The sequence below is a fragment of the Lissotriton vulgaris genome, unplaced genomic scaffold (assembly GCF_964263255.1).
Source record: "Lissotriton vulgaris unplaced genomic scaffold, aLisVul1.2 SCAFFOLD_763, whole genome shotgun sequence".
NCBI lineage: Eukaryota > Metazoa > Chordata > Amphibia > Caudata > Salamandridae > Lissotriton > Lissotriton vulgaris.
In genome coordinates, this window is record NW_028254011.1 from 687,283 (window position 1) to 709,360 (window position 22,078).

The 22,078-nt window shown below is 45.5% G+C and overlaps 1 protein-coding gene across 3 annotated transcripts in view; it reads right to left on the reverse strand.

Moving 5' to 3' along the window:
* The window catches only part of DARS2 (aspartyl-tRNA synthetase 2, mitochondrial), a 256,389-nt gene that overhangs the window by 106,366 nt on the left and 127,945 nt on the right, over positions 1-22,078 (reverse strand). For all 3 annotated transcript variants that reach the window (XM_086951537.1, XM_086951536.1, XM_086951538.1), the window contains 4 exons: positions 15,287-15,394; positions 7,428-7,490; positions 3,071-3,223; positions 2,045-2,263 (listed from right to left, as the gene is read on the reverse strand). In XM_086951537.1, the coding sequence (XP_086807663.1) occupies positions 2,045-2,263; positions 3,071-3,223; positions 7,428-7,490; positions 15,287-15,394 (543 nt within the window). The remainder of the gene's footprint in view (positions 1-2,044; positions 2,264-3,070; positions 3,224-7,427; positions 7,491-15,286; positions 15,395-22,078) is intronic.

Here is a 22,078-nt window from a genome sequence, read left to right on the forward strand (position 1 = left end):
TCCACTCTTGTTTTGTGCTCTCGTGCCTCACTTCTCCTGAGAAACAAGATGGCTGCTCAGGTGGTCCCAGAAGGATAATAACATATATTAACGTTTTCCGCTAATAGAATTAGCATTTACAAAACCTTTGAAATTTATTGAAAAAAATATAGGTTTCACGCCTGATATAGTTAGGAATTAGCATTTAAAAAACCTTGCAAATTCACTGAAAAAACCGTAGGTTTCAAGCCTTATATAGTTAGAAATTAGCATTTAAAAAACCTTGCAAATTCACTTAAAAAACCATAGGTTTCAGGACTTATATAGTTAGAAATTAGTATTTAAAAAACCTTGCAAATTCACTTAAAAAACCATAGGTTTCAGGCCTTATATAGTTCGGAATTAGCATTTTAAAAACTTTGCAAATTCACTTAAAAAACCATAGGTTTCAGGCCTTATATAGTTAGGAATTAGCATTTAAAAACCATTGAAATTGCTCCTATATCGTTAGTTGTACTAACTATATTTCGCGCACCCGCAATCCACTGCTGATGATGTCACATATTACATCATTCATGACATGGTCAGTGACATCACTGATGACATCACTGATGACATCTCAAATGACATCACTGATGACATCACTGATGACATCTCATTTGACATCACTGATATCATTCATGTGATAATACGATGCACCTCCTCACACTCTAATATAACCTTTGATACCCCCAGTGTTAAATAGACTACCATTCTTGAAACCATTGACACACCAATACCAGTTACTACATACGCACTCACTGATTCCTAGGTCTACACACACATTCAATCATTCACCCATAGAATCACTCATACATACAGTCACTCATCAATACAACACTATCATATGCACTCATACACATATACAGACACTCACACACTGCCACTCATCCATGGAGTTACTCACACACCTAGTCAGTCATGCAAAGAATCAATCACACTTCCATTTCCTCAACTATACAGTTATACACACAACACCTTACTTATTCAAACATATACTAACACATACTTACTCTCTTATACAATCATTGATACAAGTACACAGTGATCCATATAGCCACTCGCACATTCACTGGCTCTCTTGTATAGTCATTTATATATGCCAACTCTCACATGCACTGTGTTTTACATATGTACTTACTTGCACATGTAGCACTGAGATATCCATTCACTCACCAACACACCCATGCACACAGTCAACCGCCCATATAGCTGTTTCCACATGCACTCTTGAACTCATACACCTAGTGAATCAACTGCTCACACATCTATGCACAGAGTCACACACCTCCCAGCCACCCACACACACACTCAGTCTCCCATTCAAATATTTGGGCAACCAATCAATAACCCATATAGCCACTCATATAGCTACTGATCAACACATGCAGCAGCTTACACAACAACAGACATACTGATGCATACATTCAGACAGTTTAGTCACTAACCCATGCATTTAGTAAGACACATTTAATCACTCACTCATACAGTCAGTCACGCACCTACTAAATCCTTCATCCAGACACTTATACATCCACTCATTCTTCAATATGTAAAACATATTTAAACCTTACAGAAACACACAGTCACTGGATGATGTCATCAGTGATGTCATCAGTGATGTCATCAGTGATGTCACTGACCATGTCATGAATGATGTAATATGTGAAATCATCAGCAGTGGATTGCGGGCGGGCGAAATATAGTTAGTACAACTAACTATATAGGAGCAATTTCAATGGTTTTTTAAATGCTAATTCCTAACTATATAAGGCCTGAAACCTATGGTTTTTTAAGTGAATATATATATATATATATATATATATATATACACACACATATATCTATACACACACTTACTTCCTAGGACTCTGGCTTTTCTAATTATGTTAATTTTTCTGCAACGTTTAATTGTTTACATATGTAAATATATTCAAATTTCTGAATGTAAAACTGCAAAGATTAGGTCATATGCAAACTATAATTTTGAGAACAAGCAAAAAAGGCAAATTGTATTTTTAGGTACCTTCCTGGGGTCAGAGTAAAGGAGAGCGCAGTCACATGGATGGGGCGCAGTGAAAGGGTGGTGGGCAGATTCCAGCCCATCAGTCTGATCTTCTTTAGGGAGGAAGAGTGGGAAATCCACCACCCAGAGGAAGTGGTACAAAGACGGGTCACGCAGGACAAATCCACGGGATTCCAAAAGACTGGCAAACTCCAGGCGCATTTTTCCTAAAACAGAGCACTGAGGGGGTAGAAAGAATCAGAGCGAGAGAAAGAGAATGAGAGATGGGAAGAGAATCAGTAAATTGCGCGGGGGAAAAACAGAAGATGTACAAGCAAATAGACTAAGTTGATTTTCTTTTAAATTCATACTTTTCAAAATATTCAAAATACAGGACAGATGGCCACAGGGACTTAGTAGATGGAGACTTGAAGCCAGAGACAGCAAAGGTGCAGCACCATCGGCAGGGATTTGCTAGGGACAGCACTGATGTTGGAAGCATACAATACCATAGGCTGTTACCAGGTGGGGCTGTGCCATAGAACACTGCAGAGCGCTTACAAAAATACAGCACCACAGATTGTCACAAGAGGGTGATGTGCTGAGAGAGGAGATCCTGCCAGGCTTTTATTAGGTGTGCTCTGCAGGCAGCTAGCACAGTGATTGTTTAGGTGCAGCGCCACAGGCTGTCATAACCTCGGTTTGACCTCCACATTATGAACCACTAATTTCAAACATACTGTGCATCATTTAATGCGCTTACTCAGTTGTTCCAAAAGATTGGCTCTAGCACTCCTAAAGGTTTCCCATACTAGTCTTGACATGCTCTGCACATATTAAAGCATTATAACAATATAATTAGAAGCACTGTGTACATAAGGTATTTTTAGGAATAACAGACATTTTGAAACATATTTGTATTCGTATGAAGGAGTTTAAGATGAAGACCGTATAAAATCTGTGTGAAAAGTTTGCAGGTGACCGGGACATTATGTTGGGTAAAAGACAGCCCTTCTTTCTTACAGAAAGGGGGTGCATCTTGTTTACCGTGGCCTCATGCTCCCCGGCAGCTACAAGGAGGATGTCACCGGCTTTGGAGCCCGTCAACTGACTGAGTTGGACTTTCTGTTCTTCGGTCCACAGCTTGACCAGTCGAGCCTTCCAGCTGCCATCTGGCCTCAGGATTACCCAGGACACATCCTGCACAGACAGAAATATTACAAAGATGTGAAAGCACCTGGCCACACACCGTGTCCGCCTCAAACTTCTCCACGGTCCCCTGCATTGCTATAAGCAGCGCAATTGTCCCCTATACCAGATCAGGTCACCATTCTTGATCCCACGATCCCTGCTTTGCATCAAGACAAAGTGGATGGAAATCCCAGAAGTACTTCCTAACTACCCACTAAAATTAATTTTCAGCCATGGCATTTCCTCTTATTGCCCAGATTCTTGCTTTCTTGCCCAGACTTGTTTTTATTCCCCTGTGCCTGTACTTGCTTTCTTGCCCAGACTTGTTTTTATTCCCCTGTGCCTGGACTTGCTTTCTTGCCCAGACTTTTTTTTATTCCCCTGTGCCTAACTTGCTTTCTTGCCCAGACTTGTTTTCATTCCTCTGTACCTGTACTTGTTTTCTTGCCTAAACTTGTTTTTCCTTCCTGTGCCCAGTTCTTCTGCGGCCCGCCCATTTTTCCCACCGCTGCGTCCCTGTGGATCTGCCCACCTGCAATCCCATTCGCCACCCGCTCCCGCCTCCCAGCTGCTCCTCCCTCCCACATCCCCTCATATGGAAGCCGCTACGTGCTGGCACACCTAAGGCAAGCCCGTCTGCGCCCGTCCGTGCCTGGACCGCTCCAAGCGCCAGGACCCCTAGACACCACGAACCCCACGATGCCCGACACCGCTATGATGCCAGAACCCTCCACGCACTCAACACCGGACGATCACACATCTGCTTCCTGGCCGCCCGAAGCGCACCCACGGAGCTTTCACCTGCCGGAACTGCAGCTTCACAAGGATCCGCCCCACCACGCTACCGACCAGGAAAGAACCCAACCACCTCAGAATCATCCTTCTCAACACCCGCTCCGCCCGAAAACATGCAGTTGAACTCTGGGACCTACTCGACTCAACCTCCCCAGACGTCGCCTTCCTGACATAGACCTGGCTGAACCCCGCCTCGGCACCTGACATAGCCATAGCCGTCCCGGAAGGCTACAAGTTCACCCGCAAAGACCGCACCAACAGAGCGGGAGGAGGAATCGCCATCGTCCACAGGAACACTCTCAGAGTCTCAACCAACACCAACGACACCCTCAGCACAGCCGAACACCTGCACTTCCAGATCCACACCGACCCCAACACCTCCCACAGAGGAACCCTCATCTACAGACCGCCCGGACCCCGACCACAGTTCAGCGACTCCATCGCCGACTTCATCAGCACATACGCCCTCGCCTCCACGGACTACATCCTCCTCGGGGACCTGAACTTCCACCTCGAGAACAATGACGACACCAACTCCACCACCCTGATCGACAACCTAGCCAACCTCGGACTCAGACAACTCGTCATAACACCCATCCACTCCGCCGGTCACACGCTTGACCCCATCTTCTCCGCAAGCCCCCACGTCTCCTTAAACCACACCACCGAACTCCACTGGACCGACCACCGCTGCATCCACTTCACCTTCAAGAAACCCACCACGCACCACCACACCCAACAGATGCCTCACCGCTGCTGGAGCAAAGTCACCGAAGACCAGCTAACCACCACCCTCGGCCAGAGCCCACCCGCCGACCATACCGACCCCGGCACCGCCGCCCGCAACCTCAGACAGTGGATCAACGACTGCGCCTACACCCTCACCCCGATCAAGAAACCCTCCAACAATCATACCAACAAGAAAGCCAGCTGGTTCACTGAAGACCTCCGGGCCTCCAAGCAAACCTGCAGAAAGCTGGAGAAGATCTGGCTCCGTGAACGAACACCGGACAGCCACGCCGCCCACAAGAATGCCACCCGCAGACACCATCACCTCATCAGATCCGCCAAAAGGGCCTCCTTCAAAGACCGCCTAGACAACAACGCGCACAACAGAAAAGAGCTCTTCAACATCGTGAAGGAACTCTTCAACCCCAGCTCCAACACCAACGACGTCCCACCCGCGCAAGACTTGTGCGACTCGCTGGCCACCTTCTTCCACCGCAAGATCCCAGACATCCACGACAGTTTCAACGCCATGACCGCCCGACAACCACTGAGACCTCCGCCCCCACGACCACCATCCGCACCAACCGCCTTGTCTACTGGACCAACATCAACGACGATGACACCATCAAAATCATGAACACCATCCACTCCGGATCTCCATCAGATCCATGCCCACACCACTTCAACAAAGACAGCACATCCATCGCACCCCATCTCCGGAAAGTCATCAACACCTCCTTCGAGACAGCAACCTTCCCAGAGAGCTGGAAGCACGCCGAGATCAACGCCTTACTCAAGAAAGCCAAGGCGGACCCCAAGGACCTCAAGAACGTCCGGCCCATCTCCCTGCTCCCTTTCCCGGCAAAGGTCATCGAGACCGTCAACGAACAACTGACCCGCTACATCGAGGAGAACAACATCCTGGACCCTTCCCAGTCAGATTTCCGCAGCAACCGCCGCACCGAGACTGCCCTCATGGCCGCCACCGATGACATCAAGTCCCTGCTGGACAACGGAAAAACAGCGGCCCTCATCCACCTAGACCGGTCAGCCGCCTTCGACACGGTCTGTCACCACACACTACGAACACGCCTCCACAACGCTGGGATCCAAGAGAAGGCCCTGGACTGGACCACCTCCTTCCTCTCCGGCAGAACACAGAGCGTCCGCCTTCCCCCTTCCGCTCCAAAGCCACCGAGATCATCTGCAGTGTACCCCAGGGCTCATCCCTCAGCCCAACTCTGTTTAACATCTACATGGCACCGCTCGCCCACGTTGCCCATCGGCATGACCTCAACATCCTCTCCTACGCCGATGACACCCAGCTGATACTCTCCCTCACCAAGGACACCCACACCGCCAAAACCAACCTTCACGAAGGAATGAAGGCCGTTGCTGAATGGATGGGGAACAGCCGACTGAAGCTGAACTCGGACAAGACGGAGGTCCTCATCCTCGGCTCCAACCCTTCGGCCTGGGACGACTCCTGGTGGCCGACCGCATTGGGAACCGCTCCAACACCCACCGACCACGCACGTAACCTAGGGGTCATCCTCGACTCCACCCTCTCCATGACTAAACAGGTCAACACCGTCTCCTCCTTCTACTTCAACACCATCCGCATGCATCGCAGGATCAACAAGTGGATCCCCACTGAAACGAGAAGAACAGTCACCCAGGCCCTTGTCAGCAGTAGGTTGGACTATGGAAACGCCCTCTACGCAGGAGCCTCGGCCAAACTCATGAGACGGCTCCAACGCATCCACAACGCCTCTGCATGCCTGATCCTCAACATCCCTCGCCGCAGCCACATCACACCCCACCTGAGAAACCTGCACTGGCTCCCGGTCAACAAGAGGATAACCTTCAAGCTCCTCACCCACGCACACAAGGCACTCCACAACACAGGACCAACGTACCTCAACAGACGACTCAGCTTTTACACCAACACCCGCCAGCTCCGCTCCGCCGACCTCGCCCTCGCTACAGTCCCCCGCTTCCGAAGAGCGACCTCAGGCGCCAGATCGTTCTCCCACCTCGCCGCAAAGACCTGGAACATCCTCCCCATCCCTCTACGGCAGACCCAAGACCTGCTTACCTTCAGAAAACTCCTCAAGGCCTGGCTTTTCGAGCAGTAGCAGCATTCCCCCCCCCGTCCCCCCCCCCCCCCCAGCGCCTAGAGACTCTCACGGGTGAGTAGTACGCTTTACAAATGATATGATTGATTGACTGTAATCTCGATCTTTAGTCCGATGAATTCAATTCAGATGCACCAAACCTACAGTTCCCAGAAACCCAAAACTAGGAACATGGCCACACTAACTTTGAGTCATGTGGTAACATTTCTTTCCAATCACTCATTTAAGCCTTTAAGGACAAACCCCATTGTAGAGAGACCAGTCACTGAGAGCATTTAAGGCATGAGTGTCCACTGGAAAGCTGGATATTCAGGATAGCCATTTAATTAACATAAAATAAATAAAAGTTGACAACTCAATTACACAGTGAGTGGCAATCTTGAAACTCTGGCTTGGCCCCAGGTCTCCCAGACAGGTTTAAGGTGCTAATGGATGTGGGCTCCGATGGGTGTTCATTCCATGCAGCATTAGAGACGATTAACTGGCAGGCCGAATGAACTCTGACGAGAGAAAAAGATTCCCACCATAGAGTGGCAGGGTCTCCACTATACCTGATTGCATTCGCTCTTGGCCAGTTCTCCCAGAGTCTCCATATCCTTGCTCTTCAGGTGTTTCTATAGAAGAAAACAAAACAAAAGGATTCACATCAGGGCATGGAGGGCTATTTTATGACACACACAGAGAAAGCAATGAGAGATTGCCATTTCTTGGTCTAAGTGGAATTCATGAAAACTGGTAGACAATCACCACAACAAAGAAATTAAGGAAGAATAAGGGCCCCATCTTAGCAGCCTAGCAGGAGAAGTGGTGGAGTGCCTGTCACAACCAGACACTATCCGCATGACTAGTCAACTGAGAAGTCTTTCCATGTGGACAGAGAAACTCTTTGTTTTTATTTAGAGACCAGAGGCTCACTATATCGCATGGGCCAGATTGCATCCAAGACAAAAACAAGCATTGGCATGGCCAATAGGTCTCGCCTTTGGGACCTTATAAGTGTTTAGCCATGCAACAGTTGATGCAGTTGCACCAAGGATATTGTACTGCATAACTAAATACTTATAAGGTCCCAAAAGCTAGACCTATTGGCTATGCCAATGTTTGTTCTTATACGAATCCTTATTAGCACACCCTGCCCTTTCTCCCTCCCGGAAAGCTTTAAAGACCTGGCTCTTTCCAGCGTAACTGTTCGGGTTTGTTAAAGTGGCTTTTGGTATCTGTCTCTTGGATAGCGCTGGGACGCCCCGTTGCTGGGGCAGCTATGCGCTGTACAAATCTATAAATAAATAAATACATCTGTATACTAATTAGACTGGTGTAAGTTCTAAAAGGGGCAATGTAGTTGTCAGAAATACCCAGGGAGTCTATGTCCACCCGAGAAAGAAATAGCAGGCTTATGCCATGTACCCCTACTTTGAGGCTGCCTGGATTAGCATCTCAAACGACTGCAGCACACACTACTCAACAGAAATGCCAAAAATGACGGCCTGTAGCAAGTCAGCAGCACTGTGTGACAGTGGTAAAAGGGGAAACGCCACTGCTGCAAGCAATCTGTTACTGAATGCATGGACCCAGCTGATGTTGATGCATTTGGATTAAATGGCGTTCTCTGTTTTGAGGTATCTACATTTTTGAATAATGCACATGGCTAATTAGCAGCAGCCCCTCCACGCCTCCTGGGCCACAGCCCTTTACACAAAGTGAGCTGACAGTGGGGCCAGTGTGGGAGGTGCAGGCCTGTTGACGGTGACATGGCTTAAGTGATCGGGGCCCTGCCGCACTGCCCCCTAAACCCTCCATCTCTGCTCCTTGTGACATGGCAGCAGAGACACTAGCAGCCGGCGATGAGGAGCCGGCCTCTTCTGTGAATAACTGCAGCCTGGAAGACACATGGGGCAACACAGAGAGAGCACAAAAGAGGGTCCCTGCTTTCATATGAGTTTGGATCCCGGCTGCCGCCCCTGCGGTCTCCCCTGTCAGCCGCGCGTGTCTTGCTGCTCTGACTTGTGTCATGGAAGACAGCACAGTCCCAGCCCCCAATTAAAGCTGGCATCGTCCCTGCATAGTCCTCACTTCCAGAAATGTGATTTCTTTTTATTTTATTCATTTACGTACTTATAATGCACGCCTCTGCAATCTGGTCTTTTAGTATTACTTATCTTATGTTATTTATATGAGCGACAAGAAAATTCTAGCAAAAATGTCCTACCACCAGTCAGCAGAGGTACACAGTTTAATAGACAGATCGGCTGCGTAACCTAAATCAGAGAGGGTGTTTGAGGCATTGTGCAATAATGCTGTTTTATGTTTGATACGCTGCAAAACAAAGAGATAGAAACTTTAAGGTACATGTTACGTTTCTAGGCAGCAGCTGTGAAACACACATGATTAACTCGTGCGCTGAAGAAAACAGCAAACAATTACAAATTCCTACCCAGGAAAGATTTTGGGAAGAGAAAGGCTTTGACCATACACTGGGAGCCACGGTAGGGTCGGATGAGTCTGGCAGTGGGGGAGGGGTGCATCTTTTCAAATTTCTGTGAGTTTCCACCAGTGAACGCCATTGGCTGCCCGTGGGCTCAGTCCATGTACAGAGTTTACCTTGCTCCCGCAAGGTAAACGCCACACATGCACGAGGGCTCATTGGGAACAGTGCAGTACATGCACGAGTTTCCCAAAAAGAAGTCCTGAGTGATTTCAAGAGGTCATCTCCTACATAGCGATTGTGCGCTGCGTAGGCAAGACCTAAAAAATTGTATCTACTAGACCAACTACCGCCAAATTGTACGATAAGTAGATGCAGAGTAAATCATTGTAAATCTAGAATTTGTCTAGGTGATACAGTAATAGTTACTATTTGGATGCAATATTTTTGTAGGTTGATATTTTGAGCAGAATATAGTAACATATAATAGCTGAACTCAACAAAAATGTGTCTCTCAAATGAAGCCTTTCGGCTTAATCACACCAAAACTCAGATGGAGAAGCATGTGATTAGAAAGGTATATTTTACGCACTGGTCCTTTTGCTCGACACTGTGCATGGCAATAGTTGCCAGGGGTGTATGAAATTATAATTTTGTCAGTGAATATGCAAGGTTTGTTACAGTCACAAAACGTTCAACTGTAAGAGAAAATGAATGCAACAAGAGTTTTAGAGGAGATTTTTTCTGCTTTTTTGTGCAAATGTTTTCCGTTGAAAGTGTTTTTGTATCCCACAAGTCCAGCCACTGCAGATTATTTTCTTCTTGAAACTGTATCCCACAAAACCAGCCACTGCAGATTAATTTCTTTCAAGTATATAGAACTTCATGAAGGTTGTGGAGAAAACCCTTTGCAGCTTTACACCCCTGATAGCTACACCTTTTATTTATACGACTGCAATGAAGAAGTTACTTAACTTTTATAGCAGTCTTTCTAGTGGATATGCTAACTAATATCTAACTACAGACCCCTCACCTGTAGACTATTCTCCTGGCACCGGACTGAATCTTGAAACTTTAACAGCAGTGCTCACACACACCGCTAGGTGGCACCCTGCAGCTCTGTGTTGACTTTGTTTTGCCCTAAAAGCTTGAGTAATTGATGTAGCAAGGGCTGTGTTGATTAATGTATTTTCCCTTCTACGTCATTGTTTTTCATCTTGTACCCAACATTTTAACTTGATTTGACAAAAGATTAAATACTTTTTTTTAAATATACACCCGTCTTTCAATCCCTTTTTGCTCTCTTCTTTTTCTAATCACTCATAAGTGACAGTTTTGAATATATGTAAATCTCTGTTGTTGCATAACCAGCACCAGTGGGCTCAAATCACTAAGCCCACACGATTTCATTCCTTTAGTGATTCTAAAATTCTTGTTTTACTAAAATCCCTTGAAGGTATCTTCACCCTATCATACTTTTGCCCAAACCCTCAAGGGTATACCGGGTTGCCCACTTTCAATTCTCGGATATCCAGAACAGGCACTCCGCGTGACAACATAGTGGGAACAGGCTTAACTCTGGTGGAATGATACCTCAGTTCTTCTGGGGGCAGCATCTGGACCAGTGGTGCATAGTAGGTCTTAATACATAAGTATCCACTGTTACAAAGTTCTTTTCTGCATGACATTACCTTTTTGTGTCCCCGAGAGCTCCCCAAAGAGGTGATTGTCTACCTGATGTTCCTTGGTACATTCAATATAGAAACTGAAGTCTCTTTTGGGGCCAAATTATTAAGTCACTACTCTTTTTCGGAATGAGGCAGAGCAATGAATGTTGGGAGAGTGATGAATTGACCGATCTGAAAAGGAGTCACGACCTTTGGAAAGTAGGCTGGGCTGGTCCTTAACACAAGCTTGTCTGGGAAAAAGATACTATAGGGTGGCTGCACAGAGAGAGCCTGCAGTTCACTCACACAATAAGCTAAAGTGATCGTAATGAAAAAGGCAGTTTTGACAGTCAGAAGGCACAGTGAGCAGCAAAGACCGAATTAAGAGCCCATTGTGGCATAAAAATGGTTTGGGAGGTAAAGATTCAAACCTTCATTAAAACGTGTCCCAACAGGTGATTTAAACAAGGACAGTTGGCCCGTTAAATGTAAAGAGGCTGAATTGGAAGACAGATAGACTTTAATATTGCCCACTGCTTGGCCTTGCTGGGCCTTAGAGAAAACAAATAGTTAAATATACAACAGTCTAGCTTACAAAGGCTCTGTGCTGCAGACTGCACAGTAGGCCATAAATGTGTTCCAGCATAGACGGACTTTGTAGAACAATGCCTTGACGAGAGGATGACATCACAACTTCAAGTTGCTGATCAATTGCAGTGAACTGCTGCTGTTCAATCTCCACGCATGGAGATGTAGATTGAGCAGTTGCAGGAACAGAACCATGCCCAGCTGCTGCAACAGAAGATTCTACTGCAGCAGTACCCAGATCATAGTGCCAATGCTCAAGGCCAGACATTCTGGTTACCAAACTGTCCTAGCTATATCCAGCGCCACTGGGATGACTTAGACCTGGTCATTCCTAATCCTCTTCAGAGCTTGGGGCCGGAGAGGGAATGGCAAAAAGGCATACAGGAGGCACGTGCTCCAATCTAGCCTAAAAGAGTCTTCAAGAGATGGTGTTCTTTGTGAACTTTAATGCGATAAAGTCAAAACACTGCATGTTTGACAGTAGCGGAAAGATCCAGCTTGGGTTCTCCCCACTGTCGAAAGACATCTTGTGCCAGCTCGAGATGTAACCACCATTCACCATCCGCTAGGTGTTGCCAGGACCCAGGATCCCACTCCACCCTGCTTGTTGCAATACTACATGGGGGTAGCATTGTCTGCGAGAACCTGCACCAGACATCACTTGATGGATGGTAGAAAGGACTTTAACACCAAGCAGATAGCCTATAGCTTCAACAGATTTAAGTGGAGCCGGCTTTCTGCCAGTGATCGCCCCAACCAAGTAGTGACACACCTGCCGCCACCATCAGCTCTAGGCGGGGAAGGAAAAGGGGTCTGCTGCTGGTCAGGTTGAAGTCAAGCAGCCACCACCATAGGTCTTGTGTGGTCCCCTCCAAAACCAGGATGAAATTAAGCAGGTTTCCTTGGTGCTGGGCCCATTGAGGCTTAACAGGCCACTGTGTAGCCCACAGATCCAACCTGTAACACGAGACAAGCCGGATACACAAGGCCAACAAGCCTCAAAGCCACTCTGACATAGATCCAGAATTGGGGCTAAAACAACAGGATCATAGCCCAAATGTCCTAGACTCGTTGAGCAGGTGGGAAGGCTCAAAACTGCACCGTATTCAGAATGGCTCAGACGAATGGAAGCCTCTGCAAAGGAGTAAGGTGTGACTTAGGCACGTTGATCAAGAACCCCGGAGATGTCAAGAGAGTGTTCTTCCAGAGAAAGGCATTCAGAGGGCAAAGATCTAAATAAGGACGAAGGCCTCTGTCCTTCTTTGGCAGAGGAAGTAACAGTGGTACCAACCTGTGCTCATGTCCAGGTCAGGAACCCTATAGATGTCCCATTTGGCTAACAAGGCCTGCCCCTTTTGCTGCAAGATGGAGAGGTGCTCCTTTAAAAGCCACTCTGTTGTGGAAGTTTAGCTGGGTCGGAAAAGAATGCGAGAGCATAGCTGTGTTGCAAGATCTGGAGGAACAATTTATCAGATGCAATGGTCTGAAAGAAAATGTCTAATCCTGCCTCCCACAAGGGGGGCTATGTTCCGCTAAGGATAAGATAAAGAGGCTTGGAGGCTGAAGTGTTTGCCTGCTCCCCACCCTCAGCCCTGCAGTGGAACTTGGCTGTGCCTATACAGCAGGCCCCTGGAATAGTCAGAAAAGCGTCAGAACTACTAAGAAAACAGTTGTGCAGGGTTAGGTAGGTCTCTATTTCTAGAAGGTTCCATTTCTTTAAAGCGCTCTAGGGAAGAATCAGCCTTTTTGGCTCAATTAAAAGACATATCCATGAAGGTAACCTGCAGGCCCAGAAAATCCAGTGGATCACATTCACCTGTGATAGTGGAGCACCACATTAGTGCTCATTGCATGCCCCACGAAGTCAGTTTTATCCAGGTCAGCCCTGAAGACATACTTTGCTTCACCCTGATTGGCCTTAATCGTTTGAGCCAGGGAGGACGAAGATCCACAGAGACCACCGGCAAGATTTTGCTAGCTATGTTCGAAAGTGCGTGTGTATAACAACCTAATAGGCAGACCACGTTGACTGTTTGCAATACCAAGCTGAAGGAGGAGAACGCCTGTTTTCTGAATGCCTCAATCTTTTTTGCTTTCCTGTCCGGAGGGGTCGTAGGGAATACATTAGGGTTAACCTTACTGGAGATAGCTTGGACCATCATACTCCCAGGCGTCAGGTGGTGTGTAAGAAAGCCTGAGTAGCCTGGCTTGGTCTATGGCGCCTAGCCACCTGCCTCTTTACTGGTGGGCAAAAGCAGGGCTTTGCCCAAGTACCCACGAGGGTGTGAGTCAGGCCTTCTTGAAGGGAGTGAGGGTTAATCTATGTAAATACCATCACATCACAATATGGGGGTAAATAATCTCCATCATCTTTGTGAGGCTGACCAGAATCTGAAACAAAAAGGTGATGAAGCCTCAGAGGAAGGCCTTGCGGAAGAGTTAGAGCTTTGCATGAATCAGAAAGTACTGGAGCTGGGTGTGCTGAAGTGGAGTCAAGGCGCGACCTTGATGGAGTCAAACTGAATCCTGCTCTTGGTAAGACACCGGAGTTTGCAAAGGGCTCAACTTCCAGCGCTGTGTCTGTGTAGAAAGAACCAGCATGGATCTTGAAAACAAAGTGCAAGTCAGAACTGAAGTTGGTGCCGAACCAGAGGTTGGTGCTAGGGACTCAGACGGGACAGAGATCTGATCCACTGCCAGTAACCCGACTGAGCCCCCTGCAGATCCTTGGGCCTGAAGGCGTGCCACTGGGAACTGGTATAGTACCAAACAGACGCAGCATGCCGTCTTTGAAGGCCTTGAACTGTTGCAGCATTGTCAACAGCCCACGAAACTCAGGGAGCAATGGGACGAGCTGTGGTATTGCGGCATGACTGGTGTTCAGGAGCGCGACTGGCTGGAACCTTTACATCCTCCAGACTTCTCTTTGGACAGAGAGTGGCATGACAGGGTAGAGTTCGGTTTTGACTTCTTGACAGTCTTGTTGGAATTTGACTTATCGTAGGACTTCAACAGCGAAGAGGACCTGTCACAGGAGTGGCCTGAAGTGTGCAAACGAGTCTCCATTCTCAACTTGGAGCCGGATTCATTTGGTGTTCAGAGCCATACAACTTCAGATCACTTCACCGCCCAGGATCTCCTTTGGGTGCATGCCGGCACAGTCTTCGCAAGTCTTGGAGTCGTGCCCTGAACCCAAACACCAGAGGCAGATTGCGCATGGATACGTCACTTACATCTGCTTCCAACATTCAATGCTAGGTCTGAACCCCGTAGTCTTCAGCAGGAACATCATTCCCATGCAGACTGGTAAAGAATTTCGAAGGAATCTATCAACTAAGAAAAGAAATTGAAGCTCCTGATCTGCGTTCGAAGGTGCAGAAAGAAAGGAAACGACACTTCTGTGCAGGGGTGGTGCTTATTTGCAGCTCTACTCCGTCACTACTGTGGTGGAATGAAGTCAACGTGGAGCCGCTGGAGTACTGCTGAGAAAGTGTCCAGATCTAGTTGAGCGCCCTAGTTGAGCGCCTGGAGAATAATCTGCTGGTGAGGAATCTATGGTTAGAAGTATCCATCAGAAACGGCAAATACTGTTATAATGAGTGCAAAACATAGAAAAAGTATTTGAGCAGAACAGACCTATCATACACAACTGCCAATCTTCACCACAGTGCTCCAGGTACTAAAGCACTTTGCATTCATATCAGTCCTAACCTACAGCAGAAGCACTCACCGCTCCTTCTGAGATACAGATGGCTTTGACAGAGCCCCCAGGCTGCTCCAGAGCCCTCTGCACGAACTCCGCCTCAGACGTCCTAAAGAAGTCAGTAACATCCACGATCTAGCGGAGAAGTCAAAGTAGAGGGTCAATGGGAGCAGGCATCCACTGGGGAGGATTAACAAAACAATATAGAAGACAGACTTAAGAACAATCACAAATGTACTAACTTTTCCGCATGAATATGGGGATCCTAGAGTACTCCCCTATGTTTTGTTTGTGCAAGGAGTGATGGAAGAAGAACAGACCTGCTTTTGTTTTGCCCAATCCCAGACCCCTCTTCAGATTTTTGTGTTATATACCACCTACACTTCCTGATGCTTCCACAACTGCCCCATCTTACATTGTCTGTACAGAAGGTGGGCTATTCTCCACATATTCCAAATGCCACACACTATCGCCAGTTGAGATGGGACATTCATCAAGAACTTTCCACTCTATGACAGAGCATCTCTTCACCCAACTCCATCTGCAAGGAGGACCCGGTTACTAAAAGTCTATTATCCCAGAGGACTGAACACAAATTACACCCAGTGTGCCAGTTTCCTGTATGTTGAAGCGACCAGTCTTTCAATGTCCTACCATCTACGATAGTCCTGAATGCATGCATACCAATATGATTCTCTGGCTGCTTGCTAGGACTAAAACAATGACAGCCGAAAATACACTTTCCCCAAATATATGAAGACCAGAGTTAGAACACTAACTCCAAAATAACTTGTAACAGGATATTTGGGAATGATTCTATGCCCAGCTTCTGCTCATGAGTAGAAGACTGGAAATATGGTTATTTCTGAGAGGCACAGAAATACAGGTAACTTAAAAGCATTACATTAGTTTCAAAATTAGAACAATGGTTTATACTTCCAATTTTTATAGTAGTAATTTATTAATTAAAGAAAATATAGACCATGCTTCTATACAGTTAGCATTGGTAAATTACACCTGGGTTTTATGAATATTGCAGGTCGTCTTTGTGGCGATTTAGCAAGGTCAGAGGGGTATTTAGAAGTTTCCGTGTTATAGTTTTGTGTGATAACCACAAGAACAATGGCTGTATCTCTCCAAGCTGGAATTTTGTGAGCCTAGGGGGAAGTGCTGAAACTGCCAATGGCCTAAGGCGATTTAGCGATCGCAGTGCTTTCCACATAATTATGTATTTGCTTCATTTGCTACATAATCCATCATGCAGCATAATTTCCGATTTTACCCAAAAAATGTGTTTCTAAGTCAACCTGATAAAAAAAAAAAAAAATATAGCAAGAGTTGCAGGGCAGGGAAAGGTCCTTCGCAAAAAGTCAACTCGTCACTTTTCAATTTCCTTATGCTGTATTTGAGTGTTAAACTGTTACTAATGAGGTGGAACCTTTGCAGAGTCCGTCTTAAGTGTAAAAAAAGATTAAATAATACAGTATTTATGTCACAAATTGTACTGCATAATTTGCCTTTCCCCTTAGTCAATCTTGCTGTATGATTTGGTCTCCCCCTGTTACATAATTCCAGCGGCCCTGACAATGATACATTACCGTGTATTAGTTATTGGAAACACCGTCTTAGACAAGCATTTCCAATGCAATAGGTCTCGCATTATTAAAGTTTGAGCTATTGGCGTTGCATTATTTAGCAATGCCAATAGCTCAAACTTTAATAATGCGAGACCTATTGCTTTGCAAATGCTTGTTTTGTTTTATGGTGCCAGTCTGGCTTTCTTTGAAGAGCCAATCCTAAAGACCAGGTCAGAGCCAAACTTTCAGCTTGACTCCTTCTTGTCTAACACGCTTTTATATCTTCACTGAAACTACAACAAACTGAGTGCCTTCTGGTGAAAGACCCAAGCACCAGGAATGATAGCATTTCCTCATAAACTCTGAGATTTTTTTGTAAGTGAATGATCACTTTGGTCATTAGAGATATTTGCATACTTTATAGCAAATATCCATACGGGGTAGTTAGCAAAATAACAATATCCATAAACCCCCAACATAGTGAAAGGATTCAGCAAAATAAATATTGCCTGGAAAAGAATATTCAATGCCTTCCTAAAAAACACGTCTTAGGTTGGAACCTTTTCTTTCACAGACATGCATTGCAAAGTCCCTGACTCAATAACAAAATATATCCCATTCTATCCAAATGCAAACTCTGGACACTACATAACGCATTCTGGACACCTAAAAGCGATTTCGGACGGGCCTTATTGACTCTGATACAAGGTTGGAACTGCCACAAAGCTGGAGGCTCTTATGATCCTATCCTATTTCAATGTAAAATACTGGGAACATTCTGATACGAAATAAAAATCTTAATAGATGAAATATTTGATACTGAGCTTCCCCTCGAATATTATGCAGAGATTTTAGTCCCATGGTGCCTTACACACACTCCAGTACGAAACTCTAAAGCTACATGCCTTCTAGACCTACTCTTACAGATGGGGATACAAAAATATACTATGCAAGTGGAAATTATTCCAGAATTTATACCACCATTCTTGGTGGGCATGGGTCTGTTTCGCAAGAAGCACGGACAATTCATTGCTTAATAACTTTAATTGCCAATTTCTTCATAAACTATGGAACAAATTGGACCCATACATTCAAAAAGCAAAATCACCATAATCATAAACCTCGCCAATTCACAGATACAGAACAATTCTAAATTTCTCACCCTCTAACCTTTACATATCTTTAGCTTACTTTCTTCATTAAGAAATCTGCTTGAGGGGACTCTCTAAAATGTACATTACAAAGCTCGCTATACACCAGTCTGGCTCATAAGACGCTCAGTTTGCTCCTTACCCCCTAGCTTTCATACCCCTCTGTTTTCCGCGCTAAGCCCCCCCCCCTCTTGACTCTTCCTTTATGGTTGCAAAAAACAATGCTTTGAACATGATTGCAGCATACCCGTCTACACCATAAACCAATGTTTAAGAATGCCACAATATTTTGTACAGGATGCTCGCATTGTACGTACTAAGTGTGTGTTTTCCTTCCTTGAAAAACCCAATGAAACTTTTGAAATGAAAAACAAAAATCCCGACATCAAAAATAGTTCATCACTCAGAAACAAAAATCAATTACAGATTGCAAAAGAGTGGTTACCAATTTGAGAAAAATTACGCAAAAGGGTTGAGGCAACAGAAATCTGCACCTGTTAACATACGTGGCTAGTTGTTCTTGTGATGGTGCTTGGGTAAACCGGGAGAACACAACCCTATCTGTTCGAATTGAATTGAATATGGAATCAGCACCCATCAAGGAGATATCATAATCAGTCTTTTTTGTCTTGAGTGAATGTACATGTGATTTCTCCTTTAGGCTAAAAGAGAAATCACATGTACATTTTCGATTTTATCTGTTTTGGATCAACTAATAAAGAATTTAATACGATCATCACTAAAGTCCGGACCTGTTTTTTATGAAAACTATCTTCAGATTCACTCAAGACAAAAAAGACTGATTATGATATTTCCTTGATGGGTGCTGTTTACCAATTTGACCTTTTACTTGGAAACTAGTGCAAGATGAAAATATATTTATTTCTCATGAAATGTCATTAAGTGTTAATGCCAGTTCATTGGATGAGTGTTTTTAAAAGTGCAGCTGTCAAAGAGACGCCTACTAACAATATATATGTTAATGTGTGTTATACGCTCTATGGCCGTGGCTGGACATATTTTGCTGCACTTAGAGCAAGACAAGCCAGGTAGAGCGGGCATTTTAGTTTAGATCTATTGAAAAGTAGGAGAATGTCTACAAGAAATGCTGCACATGCATACCAGAGAGGCTAAAACTGGTGGATGACTGATTTATAGGAAAGATAGTACATGCATTTACTAAGCTCTCAAGATACAGTCGTCTACGTTAAACACGTTTCTGAGTGGGTGAAGGCAGATCTAGGGACTTGGCCGACAGTCTAAGCGCATGGAGGAAACGGTCAGACATCCTGAAGATCACGTTTGATAAAATGTATGTGGAGTGCTTTTTTTGAACAACAAAAGTGATGATATAAATCACAGGCCACTTGGACTGTATCCCATTACAGGGTCCTTGCAAGCTGAGTGACTGAATTCTGGTTATGGTGGCTTAGGGGAGACAAGTTTTAACTAGCCAAAAGTAGACAGCAAGTATGAATGCAGTAGGTTTAGAATAGGTATGTAGTGGAAATAGTATGATCAACTTTGAAGACCAGAGTCAGTTGTCTGAAGTAAGTTCTACCTTTGGCTGAGAAATAACAACCTGGAGGAGGAAAATAAGAGTTTGCCAAGGGAAATGGGTGACAAAGTTTATAAATGTGTAACAGCGAAAAGAGGCTGTGCAGCACTGAGCTTTATTCACAATTAGTACATTGATTAAGACTGCAGCGGTGGCATGGGGGGGGGGACGGAAGTAGGTGTTTTATTCATTTAGCAACCAGAACCTGTTGGCAGTTGTTGTGGTGTGCTGAGCCTTGGAGGACACCAAGGGAGGGCCACTGGAAGTGAGCGGTGGAAGCCTGTATCAACACACATGACGGCAGCACCGACAAATGATATCAGAGCATTTCATAGATGCTATATATGCCAAATCATGAACCTGCCTAAGCATGAGGCTGCACGTGACATCTGTTGCAGTATTTGGGCATATGAGGTTATACATGTAGATATAATGGCGCTACCAGGTTAATCAAAGAAGTGCCACCTACGTGTAGACCGTACCGGACCATGTGATGATCAGCATATGTGTCACTGAGTACATGACGACTCTACATGTTTCAGAAGTTCTCCACCTTTTGCATGATAAGAGTACCCATGATCTTTGATGTCAGTGACTCTGAAATTATATAGGTGGCACCACTGGTATTAAACACTTCTGATTAATCATAAACATGAAAAGTCAGGTCTTTTGGCTTCGTAAACATCGGTTTACTCTTGGGATGTAATAGCTACCATGGTAAGTTACAGTTGCAGTACTTCTTCCATGTCTATGCAGGTTTCTTTCATGATCAAATCTATCAGCAAGAACAATGTGCCTAGTATAAGGATTCAAAGAGTATTGTATGGGAAATCAGTAGAGTGAAATTGACAGACTGCGACCCTGCAGCCCCACTACCCATCTCCAACTGCTCATTTTTAACACCGTAAACCAGAAGCTGCCCAGGAGAGCCTTGTTTCCTATTTACCTTGAGCCTCTGCAAGTAACTCAGGAGGCTCTTGACATTTCCTTAGCATAAGAGACTAGAGTGAAGCAACTGAAGATTTAAACTCCAGTCAGGGACTTTATAAGTGTGCACATTTCAATTCCTGGCAGGGTGTCAAACAAAACACAGGCTGCGCGCTGGTGTTAGATGGGTTAACGCTATAATAAAAGAGGCCATGCTAAGTGGGTGAGGCGTCTACCACCTGTGCAACTTTCAGGACACAGCACACAATATGCTTTGTTGTAAGTTTATGTTTTGTATAGGGAGAATATGTGACAGACAGACTAAAGTTCCTCATGTTGATATCACTGTCACATTGGTTTCGCAACAGTAAGTTTATCTTTTACAACAATAATCGCATTTCTTTCACGACATATCTAAAAAAAATAATTTAAGCAATTTATCCTGAACTCACATTTACTTCACAGCGCTAAGATACTATCATTTTCAATACGAAGTTGTTTAAGTTAGTATTTATTATTAATTGTGCAGTTAAGCAGTCATCTGCTATGGCTTCCTCTGTATTCAAAGTAGAAACAGGCAACTGACAACATATCAGTTTATTTTTGGTTATTCTACCTCTGTTCACTTTTGCTTGTATCAGTTAAACTGCAAGTGCAGTTCACTACACTTAGCGGCAAGAAATATGCTGAAATTCTTAAGTGAATTGCTGTTTTTTAGGTCTCGCGACCTATCAATGCGCGCGAGCGCATTGAGCGGAGCGAGAATTCATGTCGGGAAAATCCTGTTCAAACCAAGGGCTTTCAGCCCCGCGGTTTTCTTGCAGTTCACGTGAATCACGTGAGCAAACATGCACGCGCATTCACGGCCAGGGCTTCTCCTCCCCTAGCAGCACTCCTCCCACACCAGCAACTCCCCCCTCCCACACCAGCACCTCCCCTCTCTCTCCCCGCAAACACAGCCTTGCCGTAGCAGCACTCCTCCCACACCAGCACCTCCCCCCTCCCACACCAGCACCTCCCATCTCTCTCCCCGCAAACACAGCCTTGCCGTAGCAGCACTCCTCCCACACCAGCACCTCCCCTCTCTCTCCCCGCAAACACAGCCTTTCCTTTCATTTCTCCTCCCCCTCCCCAGCCCGTAGCAGCACTCCTCCTTTTGCCTTTTCCCATCACCTCACCTATTTTATTTAAAACGCTTCCACCTCAGTCTCGTGGTTTCTATGACGTTGTATGTTTATCTGTCTCTTGCCATGTTCCTCCTCAAGTCTGTCTGTCTTTCACTGTCTCTGTTGCTTTGTCTCTGTCTATATGTCCACCTCTCACTGTCTCTGTTCGCTTATCTGTATAGCCTGTCTCGCTGCCCTTGTCTCACTCTGTCTCTGTCTATCCCTGTCTATGCTTGCATACCTATCTATGCCTGTCCCTGTCTTACTGTCCTTGTCTCGCTCTCTCTGTCACTATACATGACTTTCTATGTCAATCACCCTCCCACAGGCTTCCCCAGCGCTGCCCCGCCCCCTGCTTCACGGCCAGGCCATCTGTTCCCTGCCAGACACGCGCATCTGCAGCATTTCTCCAGCACAAGGGGCTGAAAAATAAAATATCT